At 44.1% G+C, this 19,027-nt stretch overlaps 1 protein-coding gene across 5 annotated transcripts in view; it reads left to right on the top strand.

Moving 5' to 3' along the window:
- Positions 1-19,027, top strand: part of LOC126523684 (probable enoyl-CoA hydratase) — a 92,692-nt gene that overhangs the window by 52,594 nt on the left and 21,071 nt on the right. For 2 of the 5 annotated variants that reach the window (XM_050172287.3, XM_055066839.2), the window contains exons 5-6: positions 6,322-6,471; positions 17,907-18,320. In XM_050172287.3, coding sequence (XP_050028244.3) covers positions 6,322-6,471; positions 17,907-18,226 — 470 coding nt within the window. In that variant the 3' untranslated portion in view covers positions 18,227-18,320. Of the gene's footprint in view, positions 1-6,321; positions 6,472-17,906; positions 18,326-19,027 lie in introns of those variants that run through there. The other 3 variants (XM_050172286.3, XM_055066840.2, XM_055066841.2) reach the window with 3 other exon arrangements.

Raw genomic sequence — 19,027 nt, 5'->3', positions numbered from 1 at the left:
GGCAAGTCATTAATATATACCAGAAAGAGCAAGGGACCAATAACAGAACCTTGTGGGACGCCTGAGGTCACAGATACCGGTGATGAGTTAATGCCGTTAGCGTGCACGTACTGGAACCTGTTAGACAAAAAGCATTCAATCCATCGTAGTACATTTTGGTCGATGTTAAGTTTACTTAGTTTGTGAAGAAGTAAGCTGTGAGAGACTTTGTCGAATGCTTTGGAAAAATCTAAATAGATGCAGTCAACCTCACTGCCACGATCAAGTATGAAGTTAATATCATTTGTAAAATTTATTAGCTGTGTTTCACAAGAAAAGTGTTTTCTAAATCCATGCTGCGCATGAGTAAAAAAGGATGATGACTCAAGAAAGTTTGCTAGGGATGACAAGATTACATGTTCCATTATCTTGCAAGGAATGCTGGTTAGTGATACTGGCCGATAGTTGAGTGATAGGTGCTTGTCGCCTGATTTATGGAGTGGAACCACCTTAGCCAATTTCCAGTCGTCTGGGAGGTCACAAGTTTGAAGGGATTGCTCAAATATTTTCGATAGTATGATGGAAGAATATACTTTAGTGTTTTTCAGGATTTTAGTGCTGATAGTATCGGGACCACATGAAGAGGATAACTTTAAACGATCTATGATACTTATAATGCCTTCAAAGTCAAAACGAATGGGATCCATAGGAAATATGATATCGGGAGTATAGTCTGGTGGTGATGTGCTAAAAGGGACAGAAAATGCATTAGCAAAAGTCTCGTTAAGTACATTAGCACTATCACTGTTAGGGATGGGATTTGATTGAGACTCCAGGAGAGAGATTGATGGCTGATCTGACCCATTAACAACGTTCCAGAATTTTTTAGTATCAGTTAAAAGGAATGATGGCAGTGTGACGTTAAAGAAATGTTGTTTAGCATCTTTTAACGATTTTTTATAAGTGCCAACTGCGGCTCTTAGAGCTGACCAATGCTCCGATCTTCCGGACGACCGCGCCCTGACATATAACCGCCTTTTTCTGTTCCCGAGGCGTTTTAAGGAACGAGTGAACCATGGGGACCTACGATTAGTCGTGATGAGTTTACGAGGGACGTGCAATTCGATTAATTCATGCAGTTTTTCTTTAAACATGCACCAGTTGTCGTTAACAGATCGTTCGGCAAATACCAGGACGAAATCGTCGAGAAAAAACTGGAGGCCATCATTAATTAAAGAAAAATTTGCTTTAGCATAATTGTAAATGGTTTTCGTTTTATTTGGCATTTTATTCGACGGTAAATTCAACGTGATGTGCAGTAAACAATGGTCACTTAAGCCTGGCAAGTATTTTACCTCGGAAACAAAATCTGGGGCGCTCGTTAGCAAAAAGTCTAATACGTTAGAACTGGTAGCTGTCGTCCTTGTCGGCTGGGTAACCATTTGTGTTAACGAGAAGAAGGAGCAGAGGGCTGAAAAACCTGCCGACTCGGAAGATCCGTCACCGTCCACTGCAGGGCTAGACCAGTTAATGTTCGGGAAGTTGAAATCACCAAAAATAAAGATAGCACGACCAGGAAACTTTGTTTGAATTATGTTCAGAATATCATGAAGGTCGTTAGAAAAGCCGACGGGCGTAGGTGGTGCGCGGTAGCATGCACAAAATAATAGAGCTTTATGGTTAATTGTTAGCTGTACACATTTGAACTCCAGTGTAGTATCAACACTAACTTCAAAGCATTCTAGATGGTCGGACACAGCGATTAATACACCACCGCCGCGACCAAAAGAACGGTCACAGCGAAATACACGGTAACACTTTTCCGTTGAAAATATTTCATTATTATGCACAGTTTCATTGAGCCAAGTTTCTGTTAGTACAATGATGTCAGCTGCTGTAGTATCGGCCGTGCAAGATAAGCTATCACGATTGCCAATGACACTGCGTATATTAGTAAATAGAACTGAGACATTATGTGGTGCTTGCGCAGGTCGGTGCTCATGTTCATTGAGCTATCTAGGAGACAAAGAACCAGAGTTAGTTACAACACGTTTTTGATCTTTTTCTTGAACGCTATCAGTTATAGGGCAGTAGGTATAGCATTTTTTCTTCAGAATAAGCTTGTTAAAACGAAGACTAAACAGTTCACCGGGCTCAGTTTGCTTTGCGAATTCAGCAAGCTTTTTCCGTGCATGCCTGGTGTCCGGAGCAAAATCTTCATTAATCGAGAAATCGGACTCTTTTAGCTTGCTTTTTGCGCCCATGACCTGTTCTTTAGTTTTGTAGTGCATGAATTTCACAATTATTGGTCGCTTTTTCCCCGTTACAGCCTTACCGATCCTGTGCGCGCGTTCAATGTCCAGTTCGGCTAAGGTTAAGGACATGTTCTTTTGAACAATACCTCTTATTTTTTCCTCGGATTCTGCCCATGTTTCATTGGGTCCCTCTGGAACATTATAAAATACAATATTGTTTCTACGAGACCTATCCTCAAGGTCATTTAAACGGATTTTTAGTATCTCATTTTGAGCTAATGCTCTTTCAGCACTTTCGCTCACTGTGGTCATGTCCTCCCGAACTGCGTCGAGCAACTGCAATTTATTTTCAACAGCGTTAAGGCGGGCGGAGATTTCTGTAATGTTTTTACTTAGTTCCTTCTGATTTGCTGTAAGGCTTTGCAGGGAATCAATTATGCGCGCCTGTCCTTGTTCTATGTTGGCGGAACGGTCCCGAAGATCATGAAGCAGCGTTAAAACAGAACTCTCATCACCTGAAGCTTTCGTGGATTTATTAGAATTCGGCCCGGGATTCAGCTCGACATCCCCGGACAGCAACATTTTCATCACGCAGAAACACTCATGCACATGGTTCAAAAGCAGCTGTGGGCATGGGAACACGACAAGGAACGCGTTATCTGAGCATTTAGAAGATGTGTAACAATCCTGAAACAGGCAGAAGCGGAAGATATTTGTCAGCCGCATTGTAGCGTTGTTCCCATGCCCACTGAACTGCTGCGGACGGTGCCAGTAGTTTAAGTAGAGCGGGGGCGTTGATGTCGATGGTGATGCAGTAGACCGTCCAGGGAGAGTCACAGGAACTGGCGCTGGCGTGGCAACTCGTGGATCGGCGGAGGATGCGTCACTTGGCGCTGGGTTTTCAGTGTGCAACACGTGTGGCAAAGCGCCATTGCAACACCGATAAGGCGCCGCAGCGGTGCTTGGGCTGGATGCTGTCACAAGCTGAAACAGGCAGAAGCGGAAGATATTTGTCAGCCGCATTGTAGTGTTGTTCCCATGCCCACTCTGGACGTTATTTAGGTTGTGTTTGCAAAATGCTCCTGTGATTTGCATACGCCCTTTTGAAAGATCCAAAATAAAATTTAAAGAAATATGACGCAAGTTACCCAAGTATATACAAGACAGTTGACATTTGTTGCAATGGACCAGGATAATACAGCGAAACAGGTCCGAAGACCTTTTTCGCTGGATAGAATGATAACATCCGAAGTCTGTTCTATCCTAAAGTAGGAGCCAGGCATGTTCTGAAATGCCGAAACCTTGACTATGATGCTGTCCAACTCGTAAGTGACAGCAAAAAGGGTAAAAACATAAAGTTTAATATAAATAACTATGGACACGGTAATCGTACAACTGTGCATCTTCCTGTCCCTCTGTTTTGTGGATGCTCATTGCTAGCAAATGTGTCATGCTGGCCACCCAGCCCGGTTGCGTAGCTGCCGGCCATGACAGAAGCATCAGCTACAGTTTGTTTTGACACAAAACAGTGGCCGGTAGAACGTACTGAAGTCCTAATTTTATCTTTCGTGACAAGCAACAACCTTTGCCAAATCTGTAGCATGAACGAGAAGCTGCAGTACAGGGCAAGTTCAACCCGAAGCGATGAGAAATAATACATTCTCAAGATAGCGGTTTTGCGATCGTCGACATTTCGCATTTGAAGTGCCATATGTTACGGGCTCACTTTGAAGGTAGTTAGACCTAGCGGCACTCTCGGCACTAAGCGGAAAACGGTCGGCGGCAGTGGTTTGACACGAAATCTCTCTGCCAGAGAGGTGTTGTGTGGCAAGCCATTATGGCAAACTTGCCTCTAATGTATTTGTTCTCGAAGAAAAAATGCATTTTCGCCAGTTCAGTAAGCTGCCGGAGATAGTTGCGCGCAGAGCACTGCCGCACGCAGGCATCACCACTGCAAAGTACATTGTATTCACATCATCCAGACAAAATTTGCCCGAAATTTTACCATTGTAGCCAATAGTCTCTTACATCCAGAAGTATGTTGTATGAGGATCCATTATAACGGGTGTGGACTGTACTTCCTTCTGTCTAGTTAAAAATGTTCCACTGTTTCTCCCTTGTGCTTGTTTTCCGTGCAACTTGGCTATTACAGTTATCGGTTATAAGAATGGAATTTCGTTGGCACTTGAATATTGTTATAAGTGGTTTCGACTGTATGGCATGAAAAAGAAAGAAACAGCATACTGCACACACTATCACTAGTTAGAAGGGGCTGTGTGGATGCATGGCAAAAGATGCGCACATAAAAGGGACTGACAACCGATTTTTAAGGATCTAGTTTTTTGTAGTGCAACGCAAAGCTCACCCTCGGTAGTGTTTACATCTGGAGTGGTTACTTCCAAAAGCGCTTGGATATTTAATAAGCAGAACTTTTCGATCCGAGCAGCCTTTAAAAAGGCAAGAGTCCCTCCTCCAGTAACGCTGTGAAGTGAGAATGATGTCGATAGACCGCCTTGCAAATTGTGAAAGCTGCCAATCGTTCTGCTTTCACAGGAGTGAGTGTAACTGTCTGTTGTTAACCACCTACATTTTGACCTTTTCAACCACTTTTGAAAATAAATAGCTGGTGCAATAAATTCGTGTTGTTGTTCAGACATTTCTTATATTTGTATAGTGTTTTTCCCGAAGTACACGCCTATGCCATGGTTGGCTGGCCCCCGTCGTCGTTGTTCTGTCGATAGACGAGCCAAGCCAACTCGTCGAAAACGAAGGCAAAGGCAGGGCTACTTTTCTGCTCACTACAACCGAAGGCTTATCTGCACATTGTAATTCAGGAAAAGCTTATAATAATAAAATGTATACTGCATTTCAACACTAGTAAAAAGACCAGAAACTGCGTACACTAGTAGAAGGTCACACAGTGGACCTCTTTTGCAGCGTCATGCTTTTACTGCATGGGGCGCCAAAGGACATTTTCGTGACTTTTAGTGATGAGTAAAAATGTCAATCCATGTTTAATAAGAAAAGCATGGCTCATTTTAGCTACTACGATAGGGAATCATTCCGTCAGCAGGGTTATCTCGATTCATGTTCTGAGCGGTTGCCTGACTCTAAGGGGTTGCCTGGGCAATGAAAAAGCCTCTGCTCATGACCTCAGAGATATAGCTGTGCGCCGCCTGACCTTGCTAGTGTTAAACTCTGCACTGAATGCATGCGTGTTGTCACCCTTCAGCTATTCAATTTTTGTACAGATACTAAATATGCTTTTCTATATTGAATTTTTTTCTGTATTATTTTCTCTGCTCCATGCAGGAACCATCTGTTAAGGCCGGTCCTTGGCCATTAACCTTTCTATGTTTGCAAATTTAAGAGAATGCAAACATCCCATGCCTTCTATGTCAGAAAAGTACAGCTGCTAAGTCCACATGTTTTACATATGTGCAGACTTTGAAAATTGTTGTTTGGTTACATTCTGGTATGGCTTATAGTGCGAATAATCGCGATTTTGGCGATTTGCGTTATTTATCTATTTATTTATTTTATTTATTTCGTACCCACAGCGCCCATTCAGGCATTACAGTGGAGGGGGGGGGGGGGGGGTACAGATGAAAAACAAGCATCAAAATTTCAGGTTTGCATAAATTTGTGTAAGCCAACAACACATTATTATAGGCCGAAAAAAAAGAGAAAAAAAAAATAAAAAGCACACAGCTAAATTGCATGCAGCCATATCGGAAACAGGCACGTTGCAGATGTCACATGTCACATTTGAAAAAAAAAAAAAAGAGTACTTAAAGCACAATGATTACAGAGACTCATAATGAAAAAAGCAAAAAAAAAAGAAATCGAATAATAAGTTGCAAAAAAAAAAGAAGAAACAATGCAGTGATTAAGATACAGTGCGACAAAGTGAGAAAAGAGTAGTCTATGCTGTGTATTGGGGTAGCATGTAGATATGGAGCCATTGGGGTCCTTCAGATCTGCCCACATTTTGTCATTTGCATCCTCATGCAAGTTGCGTGTGAAGCTCTAGGATGTGAAGTTGCACTTTGAGGTGCAAGTGTTTATTGCCTGCATTGGCCAACAGGAGTGCCGTTAATGGCCGGAGGTTCGGCGCGCCTGCCTGCCCTGATTGGCCTGTCACGGGCTCTGGACCTCGTCCTGACTGGGCGGCCAATCTCGGCAAAGGAAGCCCACGAGATCGGCCTTGCGAATCGCGTGGTCTCCTGCGGAACTGGTGAGTGTAGACGGTGTTGCCTTTGTTCGCTTGTGGCACTTCTTTAAGCTAGGGGTGTGCAAATATTTGAAACTTCCAAGTGATGAATCAAATATTGCCCTATCCGATTTGGCCTTCAAATCGAATATTCACTACTTGTAGCTGCAAATATTTTTTTGTATTTAAAATTTTCATGTGTGCATGATCAAGCACGAGATTTAAGCAAAAGTGCAAATTATTTCATCCTGATGGTCACAGTAGACAAAAAGCACAAGAAGCTATATATTAGAGTATGCGGTACGTTGCTTAGTAATCCAGGCGGCTAGACAGCTATCATTCGTTACTCAGTAACTAATAAGTACTGGGTATGCGAATAAATTGCTCATTCGCTCAAAGACTCCATTTGTGTTTTTAATAAGCAATACTTCATAATGGGTAATGTAATGACAGAAACTTGCTAACCTGAATATATTAGGATATGCAGGCTGTTTATTATTTAAAGGGATAGAAAATAAAAATCCAAGAATATTGCTAAAGCACCACAATTGCATTCCCGAGACACGATTGCTCTTGTATGTAGTCATTATTCTGGTTATTATTGAGTGGATGGCTTTATATTTGACGCTCTGTGAGTGGCTGCCGGGTCACGCGCAGCATGCTCCCGACAAGAAGCTGGGGGATCTGATGTCACATCTACCTTCAGCAGCGATGGGGCGAACTGACCATCTGCGCACTGTTTTGTTTTCCCCACGTTGCGCCTTGCACGATGCCAAGTTCTAGTGAGAGTGATGGTATGAGCGGAGAATATGACTCCGACTTTGATGAGTAGCCTACTGAACGACTGGCAACGATCAGAACGAATGGCATTCCGGTGACACTACATCAGAGGTAGCAACTGGTACTGGAGGCGCATGTTGTGGTTCCTCCATATCTTCACCAAGGAGTCAATCAATATAAACACAGAGAAACAAAGTTTTTACGCACAGCCTGCAGAACTGGCAGCTACAAGGAACACAAGTGGCGAGCAGGTAACATATACCTCAGCTCAGCACGTTTCATCTGTGCTAGATAACACGCCCGCTATCCCATTGTTTCACTGCAGCAGGGCGCTCCTTCTCTTGGCGGGTGCGAGAAGTGGCACCATCAGTATCATGTAGGTGGCGTTTTTTTTTTTTTTTTTTTCCGTTCATTGTCGCTGCAGACGATGCGAATTTCTATTAATTTGGGCAGAATTGGCCAAATATCTGGCTCAAAACATCGTATAAACAACAAATTACAGCCAAACGGCATTCTTCAGCAGCTACTAGGGTGCCTCGATGTCCTCCTTGCCCACAGCTCTGTACAGAGTGGAGACCGCAGCGTCTACTACAGCACTGGCCACGTGAATCGCGAACGCCGTAGGGAAGCATTGCTGGTGCTCGTGTGTCTAGGGTGTGGATTGGCACTACTTTACTGGCCTTCCTCCAGCTCCACTGGTCTCTGGTGTTTGTGATAGCAGAGCCACGCATATTTGTCTTCTCTTTTCAAATGTGCCCCTGACGTCTTGTTGCTTGCGCTTCCCTGAGAAAACAGGCGGCTCAGCGTCAGGCTTGAGGCCCTGCCTTTTCAATGACACCCCGAGGCTTTGCGATTGCTTGCAATGGGCGGGAAGCAATGGGGCAGGTAAGTGTGACGCAATATGCGGTTTTGCTGGAGCCTTCAGAGGACGCCACTATGTGCGGTGATTTGAGGAATATTAATTAAAATAACTACTTTTCGCTTATTTCTGCTCAGAAAGAGTGCTGTTTTGGTCACTCTCTGCGGTAGCTATCATTGGAGCCAGAAATTTTGGTGACAAATTTTTTATTCTGTATCCCTTTAAAGACAACTTAAAAAGTATTGTATATTCGATTTGATTCTGGCACTATTCAATTCGTATTTGATTCAGTTTTGAAAATTACTTTCACCACTCTGTTTTGCAGGCATTGCTGCCATAGCAATGGCCTGCCTGTTTTAAAGAAGCTAGTAGCAGATAGCTTGCTTTCATTCTGTTCTTTTTTATTTTTTTTCTGAGAGCAGTAATTATGAAATTGGGGATGGGAAGATTGTGTTCGCCGCATAATTCGACATAACAAAAAAAAAGGTACCCCATTTGAGTAAGTGTGCCTGGGACTGACCATGCAGTTCCAAGCCAAGCAGTCAACCACAATGCCATGGCCACTTGGTGCAGGCACCATTTTTATTGTTAAGAATAGGTTTTGTTTTATTTGTGTACTTGTTTATGATCACTGTCGCTGTTTCTCAACTTTTTTTACTCAATTATTGTGCTGTTCCTGCAATCGCATTTGGGTTCCAATAATCAAGCACTTGATGAAAATATAGGTGATGTTTTACCATTTCACAACTTGTCACGTCACAGCCATTCTATTTTGTATGATAGACGTTTGTCGTTTGATTAATTAGGGTTTGTTGTAATGAGCGTCAACTGGACTTGGATTGCTAAAACCAAATAATAGGGGTGAGCAAATATTTGAAGTAACCAAGACATACGAATAGTTATTGTGAAATATTTCATTTGTATTGAAAATTGAACTGTGTTTGGTATCTTTGAATATTTAGAACTAACAAAATATTTTGCAACAACCGACTGTTTACGTCAGCTTACTGTTCGCAGACTGCTAAACAAAGTATGGCAAGTTATCAAAAGTGTGACAACAAACATTCTCGAAGCAATGCAGAAACAAAATGGGTAATGCAAGCTTTGTTTTCAGTTTCGAGGTGAAAGCTTACACGACAGCCTGTGGTTCTTGATTATAATCTGTCAATTAGCATTTTTTGGCAGTCTAGCTATGTGTCACAGTTAGTATATTTTACGTTACAATTGTGTCATATTTTGCTACAGCTGGCCCTTATGTGTTTATAGCACAGTTCCATCAGCAGGTTTTCTTTATTATTTCGTTTTATTTAACTCCTCATGGTGGCTTAGCGGCTATGGCATTGCGTTGCTAAGGATGAGGTCACGAGCGCAAATCCCGGCCACGGCGGCAAGCCTCATAATCAGATGGTGCTTTTGGCACGGAAAACCCCAGAATTTAATTATTATTTTTTTTTTTTGCACAGCGCTCCTGCTCTTTCTTTTTGGCAACCATTTATTTAGCACTTCTGGAAAGCTAGTCTTACAGCAGCAATTCTTCCTTGGAGGGCTTGTTTGCAACCAGGCTATGATGTTGAGAGCTTATTCATGCAGCTTTCTTAAGGAAAAATTCGTGATCTTGTGTTTAGAACTTGCAATTTGTCCCTAATAGTTGGCTGTACTTTTTGTGCTATAGTTGGTACCAAAGTAGATATTTCTACTGTAAATACATGCATCTGGGCATTTGACTAGATATTTCCTTTGCTATTCAATACTCACTATTTGTATTTGAAAAAGTTGATATTTGGTCACCTCTGCTAAATAATTAAATTCTGGAGTTTTATGTGCCAAAACCGCAATCTGATTAGGAGGCATGCCTTATTGGGGGACTCCAGAATGTTGTAAAAATGAGCGCATAATAGGAACCCAAATGTATATACACTAATATGAGGGAATATATTGGGACAGATAAAATTAAGCAAGAAAAGTTTTTGCTGGCATAGAGCACAAGTGAGTGAAGAAACTTTGTTATGAATGCCTGCAGAACGGTTAGCCTTCCCCTCTTAGGGAGGCATCGTGACGTGGCCATGACTTCTTCCCGGCGTGTGACGCCTCTACTCCGGTCGTGGCCGCACTACTCCCTTTGGTCGACTGCGCCTGCCCCTTTTTTGGGGTGGCAGCCTCCCTCCGGTTTCGCTCAGTCATTACCTTTCGAGGGCTGCCGAGATATGCTGGACGGCCTGGGCTTGGACATCTTGATCATAGCACCTCGTTGCGGCCTTGAGCCGCAGCGGGATCGTTGTTATCGTTGCAGCTTCGTGCGGATTCTTAGCACAGTCCCAAAGGATGTGAGCTGCAGTGGCTCTTTCCTTTCGGCACACACAACGCAGGTCACTTACATAAACACTTGGACCCACGTGCCTCATCAGCACCGGAGTGAATAATGACCCCGTTTGAAGTTGTCAGTATAAAACCCCTTCCTTACTGGTCAAGCCTGGATGAGGTGGCGGCATAGTCCTTCGCTCTAGTCTGTACCACTTCACAATTTCATTGTAGGAAGTCATTTTGTCCTTGGTTTCCCACCACTACAACGGGTCGACCGCAGTAGCAGCGGCACGGTTGGTTAGACCTCATGCCGCCGTTTTTGCCGTCTCGCTGTAGTTTGCGTTGCCGCGATCTGACTGCCCATGTGGGCCGGAAACCACTTTATCACAAGACACCGATTTTCACTCGCGAGATCGAGCGCACGCAACACGCGCGGCTTCACCACACACCCTTGCTCTGGCGTAACTTCTCACTGCCGTCCTAGAATCACAGATCACAGTCGTGCACTCGGGGTCGGCGATGGCCAGGGCAATGGCCACCTCCTCGGCTGGATGCACAAGTAAGAAAAATTTACGAACATAGTGAACTACAATACAAACGAAACACACAGGGCACGATAGGTGATGAGACCAGCATGGAAAGTACTCTGTGAAAGCATTTTCTTTTATGCTAATTCACATCTTAGTTGTCGCCGTCACCATTGGTTGCAATGTCAGAAGGGAGTGGCTTGTTGGATATTTCCCCCAGCAGAAACTCGTTTTTGGTCCCGTCGAGCTAAGTCAGCGTGGTGGCAGGATGACAGAGAAAATTGTACTACTATTGCGGAAGAGCCATGCTAAAAAAAAACAGTACTGAATATCTTGGCTAACAATTGGTAGGTTCCACATATAATACGAGGTGCATATTTGAAATGATAAAATGTTGAAAGAAATTATTATATGAATGTCTGAATAATAATAATAATAGTAATAATAATATATTGTGAGCAAAGTATCGCATCTCATCTTCCTCATCTGTATATATCATCATCGCAGCTGCGACTTCTTTGTCGTCATAGCGCAGAATCCTCGAGAATAAAGAAGTTTCTCAGAAGTAGTGGAGGTGCGGGGTAGAAAGTTGACTAGCTCAATGCAGTCCTCCAAGAAGCATTCCTGAGCAGGGTGTGCTCGTCCTTCAACCTCAATGACCGGATAATTTTCGAAGTATGACTGGAACAATGTTACATCAATGGTTACAGACATCAAAATAACACACAACTGGGGGAATTCTCGCACCATGTCTCTTATAACAACCATGATGAAGTCAGTATTGACATCACGCTCATGAATTTCGTCAATGATAACATGAGATACTCCTCGAAGGCCAGCTTCCAATTTCCCCAACAGTACACCCACTGTGCAGAACAAGATGGACCCATTGCGATGTGGGAGCACAGATTCAAAACGAACACTGTAGCCGGCACTTTGCCCAAGTTGCTCAGATCGTTCTTCAGCCAGAGACACTGCACTGATTCTCCGAGGCTGAGTAACAACAATACAGCACTCGGCGCCAATCCCTTGATGTATGTACGAGTCCAGTATGTACTGTGGCACCTGAGTGGTCTTTCCACAGCCTGTGGCACCTCGTATGATGACAACTGACTGGTGCATAGGATCTAATATGCTGTCATAGGAATTGTAGACTGGAAGTTGGTAACATTCATCCAACATCTTTTTTTAGTTGTGGGTCATGGTCCACTTGCTGATCGTCATTATTAAGAATATCACCGCTGATCTGTCTCAATGTCATAGTGGCCATAAGATTCTTATCAATGTTGTAAAATGTCCAAGGGTTCCAATTCTGCTGTAGTGGGGACCAAGGTACCACTCCTCCAGGCACAGGCTGGGCTACAGTCTGCTCCTCCTCAAGTTGACGTGAAACTTTCAACGAGAAGGGCTCACTCATGCTTTCATGCTCAATCAATTCAAATGACAAGGTCTCATCCAACTGAGCCATGGCCATCTTTGTTGAAGGCTTATAACTTGGGTCTATCACTTGATTCAAGTTCTCATCAGGCTCATCTGTCTCAATGTCCTCTTCATCCCTTTTGTGCTTTTTTGAGCGCACACACACACGTGTGTGTGTGTGTGTGTGTGTGTGTGTGTGTGCGTGCGTGTGTGTGTGTGTGTGTGTGTGCGTGCGTGTGTGTGTGTGTGTGTGTGTGTGTGTGTGTGTGTGTGTGTGTGTGTGTGTGTGTACACACGGTGAACTAGACACGCATATGAAGCGATTTATTGATGTTTCGGTGGGGTCCGGCCTTCATCAGAATACAATGTATGGCATAAGTACAGATTATATACGTGTGCATATCAACTGGATGAAGACATGTTTACATAAAAAACGAAGAAAATGCCTGAACAGAATACATGTATGTGTCACTCGTCCTGAAGAACAGCTGATACATGTCTAAACAGATGGCGTTTGCAAACAAATCATTTGAAAATACGCATAAAAAAGGAAATTTGAAACGCAGTTGTCAAGTGACAGCAAGAAATGCCACCGAATAGGTGGCATGTCGACGTAAGAGTTCTGCGAAAACCCGCAAGGTGGACAGAAGTAATTAATTAAGGGAAAATGAGACGTCCACCCAATTGTAGCAGTTGCTACAAAGTAAACCCATACGGGTTCCTATCACCAATCAACAACAAGAAATGAACAAATAAAAATAAAAACAAAAACGAAAAATAGTGACATGCTAGTGAAAAGGAAAAATATATATACTTTAATGTGCACTGTGCACAAAACAGTACATTGGACAAACAGAGGGGCCTTTCGGATTGCGCTTTAACAATCACAGATCCCACACTAACACCTTGTCCAACCTGCCCATCTCAAAACACATAGGTACATCTTCCTGACGACTCATTTGATAAGATGAAAGTCATGTTGCTTGAATCGGGATTTCATTCAAAAAATGATAGAGAAGCCCGTGAATCCTTTCTTATCTATAAGTTTGATACCGTCACGTCTGGTCTGAACGAAAGTGTAGGAAAATTGAGTTGCCTACCCACATATCCCGTCCCATCTTCCCTCATTTCCCTTCTTTTTTACTAGTACAACACTATTTTTCATTCTTGTATTTATTTTTATTTCTTCATTTGTTGTTTATTGGTGACACAGCACCTATTCGGTGACGTTTTCTGCTATCACCCTACAATTGCCTTTCGAATTTCATTTTTTGTGTGTAGCTTCAAATGGTGTGTTTGCAAGTGCCATGTATTTAGACATGTATCAGCTGCTCTTCAGAACGATTGACAGACATTCTGTTTGCGCATTTACTTCGTTTTTATGTAAACATGTCTTCATCTAGTTGATATGCACATGTACCCATGTAAGCTACACCTATGCCATACATTGTATTCTGATGAAGGCCGGACCCCGGCCGAAATGTCAATAAATTGCTTCATATGTGCATCTACTTCACTGTATATATTTGCCCGGATCCAGAAACGCCTTCTTCTGCTAGATATATATGAAAGGGGAAGAGCATACGAAAGGTTTTTTGAAAGTGTTCTTGGAATACTAACTATTTGCAGTAATTGAGCTAAATTGACACTAAAAATAAAAATAAATCTTGAAATGTTTGTGAATTCTCCTTCTACAAGACAAAAAGACCATTAGCGGAGAAAAATAAAGGGCAAACTTCAATTTCTGAATTTCAATTACTGAATGTCGCAGATTTCAAAATTTCTAGAGATATTTCAGCCATTGTGGGTTCGTAAAAGTTCTTGAAGCTTGCTAAGTTCATATTGTGGCTATATCAGAATACAGTGCAGTCCATCTTTACCATAAAAAATTAAGTCACAGTTGGAGTAGGTTTTTTTAGTAAGTTAATGTGGTAATTTACTTATACAGTAAAAGCTTGTTAATCTGAATTCTGTGGCGATGCTACGAAATTTCGAGTTATACAAAATTTGAACTAATGAAAGTAACACAATGAAATAGCTCGGTTAAGGCGGGTATATAGTCCGACGTAGCGTGCGCGCACACACGCTACGTTATGTTGGCGAGAACAATGTCTATAGTTCGAAACACTGGTGCAGCCAACATAACCGGACGCTGCCAACGCGGCCCAATGTGCCCGACATCAATATGGCTCTTGCTCCATCTGTACATTCGTCACACCAACTGTGCCGACTCACAATGCATAGTGCGGAAAAAAAAAAAAGGTGCCCACGCCGCTTTGCCGACAGTCGCAGGCTGCCATTCAAAGCGGCGCACAGGTTGGGGATCATTCTGTGCATGCTCCGAAGAGAACAGCTGACGGCGTGCACGTTGAAGTGTAGAGGGGATGGCATCACGGCATTTAGGCTATCACAGCGCAAGTGCCGTAGTGTTATTGGCCGCATGTGAAGCGCGCCGACGCTCGCTGCAGGAACAAGAGCTGCGCTCTAAGCTGCACTCTCAAAATGCATCACAACCTGCTGCAACATTGGTCTTCGTTATACTTTCATAGACGCACCAGCTGCACGCTGCTGAGTCCCACTAGATGCATAGGTGGCGTCCAAACACGTATCACAGCGATGCTTTCCTTTGACTAATAGCCACGAATCTCAAAGGCTTTGCTTTTTTATACTGCGAGCAGCTATAAACATCATGGCTGTTGTGTTATAGACATTACCTGGTGCCGCTTCTCGGCAGAACACCTTGTAGATAAAGAGCGTAACCTCGAAGATGTGATACGAAAAAAAAGAAAGAAAGAAAGACGCAGTTTCGCATGAAAGGTGAAGCATCGATTGCCATAGCAAATTAGCAGACAGCCGTACAAAGTAAGGATAGTACTTTTATCGGCCGTATCAACTTTTAAACATTTGCTTGCTAACTAATATACTAACAATGGTGTCAACGTGCGCAGCAAACATGAACACATCACACCTAATTTCTAAAGACACTCGCTGTCAAAACGCTGGCATGAGGAAACGCGGCAACAGCAGCGAGTGAAGTGACATTTGTGCTGTCTATTGCTTCAACACAAAGTGATTGCCGAGAAGACACAGCACGCACTAAGCTATGAGCCGCTGACGCAACTCGTGGACTCTGCCCCTAACGCAGATCGCTCTCAAGATGCGACCGCGCGCAGCCGCCATATGCGTAGTTGCAACCGAATTAGAACCCTCCCTGGCACCCTGCAACATTAGGTGCCTCGCGCGCGTGAGTGACGTGCTTCCTCTTCGCATTCATCACTTTCACGCAGGCGAGATTGTCGGCTCCCCTCACACGCTTTCACTCACAAATACAGCATAGGGTGTGCGGCGACGAAGACGCCGACGGCAGAAATGCGCTTGGAGTGCCCATATAATTGCTATCACAATTACAAAATAAATAAATAAATAATAAATGCAGCACTGCATTTTTATCTTGAAAGTCTTGAGGGAGGAAGAGAACCGACCTGCAACAGAAGGCCACAGGTGGAAAGAGCAAAGCTGCGCGGCGACGATCGTCGCCAACGTGCTCCCGCGCACTAGCATTCTCCCCATCCACGATGGCGCGGAGTTCGAATTATCGGTGGCGGTGCGGATTTCAGTGTGAATTAGCGGGATGTGTTACGTATTGCTTTCAATATATTGTTGGACGGACCACGACGCCTACTTTGAATAATCCGAAAGTTCAAATTAACGAGCTGTGAACTAATGAGCTTTTACTGTACAGACAGACAGACAGACAACGAACTTTATTTAAAATAATCCTGCGGAGCTACTGTCAGGACCTCCTAACAGGAGGCCATTGTAGCCGCTGGCCGCGCCCACGTAAAGGACAGAACGCCGTGACGCTCCGCTCTTTCCTGGGCCCTCTGGATAGCCTGGGCTTGCTTTCGGAGTACCGTGCTTCTGATGGCCTCCTCCCATTCGGCTTCGCTGGAGAGGAAGTCGTTAGGCAACGCGGGACATCGCCAGAGCATGTGAGCCATTGAGCAAAAGGTTTCAGTGCAGTCGGGACAACTAGGGTCCACATCCGAGTACATCCTACTGAGGAATCCCCGCGACGGGAAAGATCCCGTCTGCAGCATTCTAAGTGTAGCTGACTGACCTCTACTGAGCTTCGGGTGAGGCAGAGGATAAATTCTCCGACCAAGTTGGTAATGTTTGGTAATTTCATTAAATGTGAGGAGTGGATCGTTCTGCTGAGTCCCTTCCTGCCCCTCCGGAGCCTCCAGACTGTCGCGGCGCGTGAGTTCTCGCGCACGGTCGTGGGCAAGCTCGTTGAGGTTTGGGAAGCCCTCGAGAACGTTCGTCCCCATGTGTGCGGGGAACCACGTGATATAATGAAAACCGGGGCAAGTCCTTTTCACTAAAATAGAGGCCGCTTCTCGTGCGAGGTTACCCGACTCAAAAGCTCTGATTGCGTCTCTCGAGTCAGTGTAAATGTAGGAACGCTCTGGGTCACACAAGGCCAGCGCAACCGCAATTTGCTCTGCTATACTCGCGGTGGCTGCTCTGACCGAGGCCGAGGAGCGAAGCCCCCACCGCCCGTCTATAACCGACAACGCGAACACTCTCCTGTTCCCGTACTGCGCTGCATCGACAAAGACCGCGGAGTCTCTGTCATCTCTAACTTTCTTCAATATGGCTCGAGCACGGGCTTTACGTACATTTAGAATAATTTTTCGCTTTAATGTCTCTTTAGAGTAGACAGGTAATTGAGTGGCTAATTTTGGAGTTAATGTGTGTCAATCAAGCTGTGTTGACCCTAGCGAAAAGTAATACTTTGCTGGTAAACCTGTAGTCTCCATTGTACAGTTGACTCCCTTTAATTCGACCTTGGGTAGCTAGACTTTTTCATTTAATTCGACTGCACTGGGAAGTCCTGACGAGGAACCATGCATTGCCATGTAAGGAAAACTTATTTAGTTGAAATGCGAAAGCATACCTCTTCGGTCACTTTGATGTCCACCAACCCCCATCAGCATCCTTCCATTCACGCAACGGTTACTAAAAGTGTTAGAACACAAGAAGTTCAGCAGACACTGCCACTGCTTTCGTAGGCGTGACGCTGTTTTATTTTTATATTCTCGTGGCCGACTCTCCTGCCAATCACGAAGCCATCCATTCCTGCTTGTTTTGTTTGTGTCACGCCCCATATGCAGCAGTATGCTTGTCCATTCAGCGTGGCATTTTGTTTGCAGTTCCATGGAAGTTTTCTATCAAGGTCAACAAAGAGATCTTCAGAATGTTTACAAAGGTGTCTTCAGCAGCAAACAGATTGTCAGGAAATACGATTTGAAGAAAAGCACAATTGGGGTTATGTTAATATATTGAACAGATGAATTTGTTCATTTTGCTGCTGTTTGTTAATTTGGGCTTCTGAATAATTCTACCAAATCTTGTGGTCTCACAAGGGTCAAATTATTGGGAGTCTACTGGAATTTCTTTTTTTTTCATATCAGGTGTGGCTTGTGTTTGTGTTGTACTGTAGCAGTGTCCTGGCAGCTGTCCTTCTTGCTAGCTTGCTTCAGGGTGCTTCGCCCTTTGTGTGGCTGCAGCCCTGGGCCAAGCCATCAGCCTGGCAGGCAGCATCGTCAAGTTCCCGCAGGGCTGTGTGCAGGCGGACAGGGCAGCCGTCTACAATGCCAGCTTCCACAGTCGAGACCTGTCCGAGGCCCTGGCCTTTGAGCGGAAGACGGCACGAGGGGTGCTTCACTCCGAGGCAGTTCATGGTGAAGCTGATCACATCGACCATTCTTTTTGCAGTTTCCCTGCTCCAGTGGTTCCCAGCATGCTTCTTAAGGGCTTACAGCAACAAAATTTTGAACCGCATACTTATGTAACAAGTGTAGACATCTGTGCAAAATTATATGTTTGAAGTATAAGTGGACGCTTGATGATAAGCCCGTAAGATTGATATTTTTGAAAGAGATAATAAATTGTTTTCCACCTGACTGTAGCACAAACCTACAAAAAAAAGTTTTCTTTGAAACACTTGAAGAAAAGTTCGTCCTGGTCTTGGAATTCACTTTGGGACCAGTGCTTTTCCTGGGCGGTCACTCTGCCATCTGAGCTAACCAGGAGGCTAACACATCGTAGCGCGAGAGTGACTGGACAGTTTGAAGTAAAAGGACATTGAATATGGCAAATCAATTTCCTACAAAGGAAATCCTTCAGGTTTCTTTTGTAGCTTCTTTCTACAATCTGAATAGGTGACAGCATTTTTCTTTCATAAACCTTTCTCGCCTTGCAGGCTTCCGCTGCATGGATTTGGCAGATTTGGTATCCCTGGCCTTTGAGGTGTCCATTAATTCACCTTTGCCCTGCAATCTGCTAGCCTCCCGGTTAGCTCAGATGGTAGAGTGAATGCCCAGGAAAGGCATTGGTTCTGAAGTGGATCTGAAGACCAGGGGGCTATTCTGTAAGTGTCCACCTAGTGGAAATGCCCACTTCGTCTGCTGCTGATTGGCTGGTGGCACCTGTCTCCTTCTCACACGTACCGCAGCCCAGTCATTCAGCACTTCAGGGACAGGCAAAGTGTCCACTAGCTGGACACTTACAGAATCCCACCCCAGGGTGAATTATTCTTCAGCTGTGAAGCTTCTTTTTTCTGGGAAGCCCATATGGGTATCCTTTGTAGCATCATGCTACACTCGGGCGGAGGACAATTATCCCTTCC

The sequence above is a fragment of the Dermacentor andersoni genome, chromosome 6 (genome assembly GCF_023375885.2).
Source record: "Dermacentor andersoni chromosome 6, qqDerAnde1_hic_scaffold, whole genome shotgun sequence".
In the NCBI taxonomy this organism is placed as follows: domain Eukaryota; kingdom Metazoa; phylum Arthropoda; class Arachnida; order Ixodida; family Ixodidae; genus Dermacentor; species Dermacentor andersoni.
This window is presented reverse-complemented; position numbering and strand designations above follow the sequence as displayed.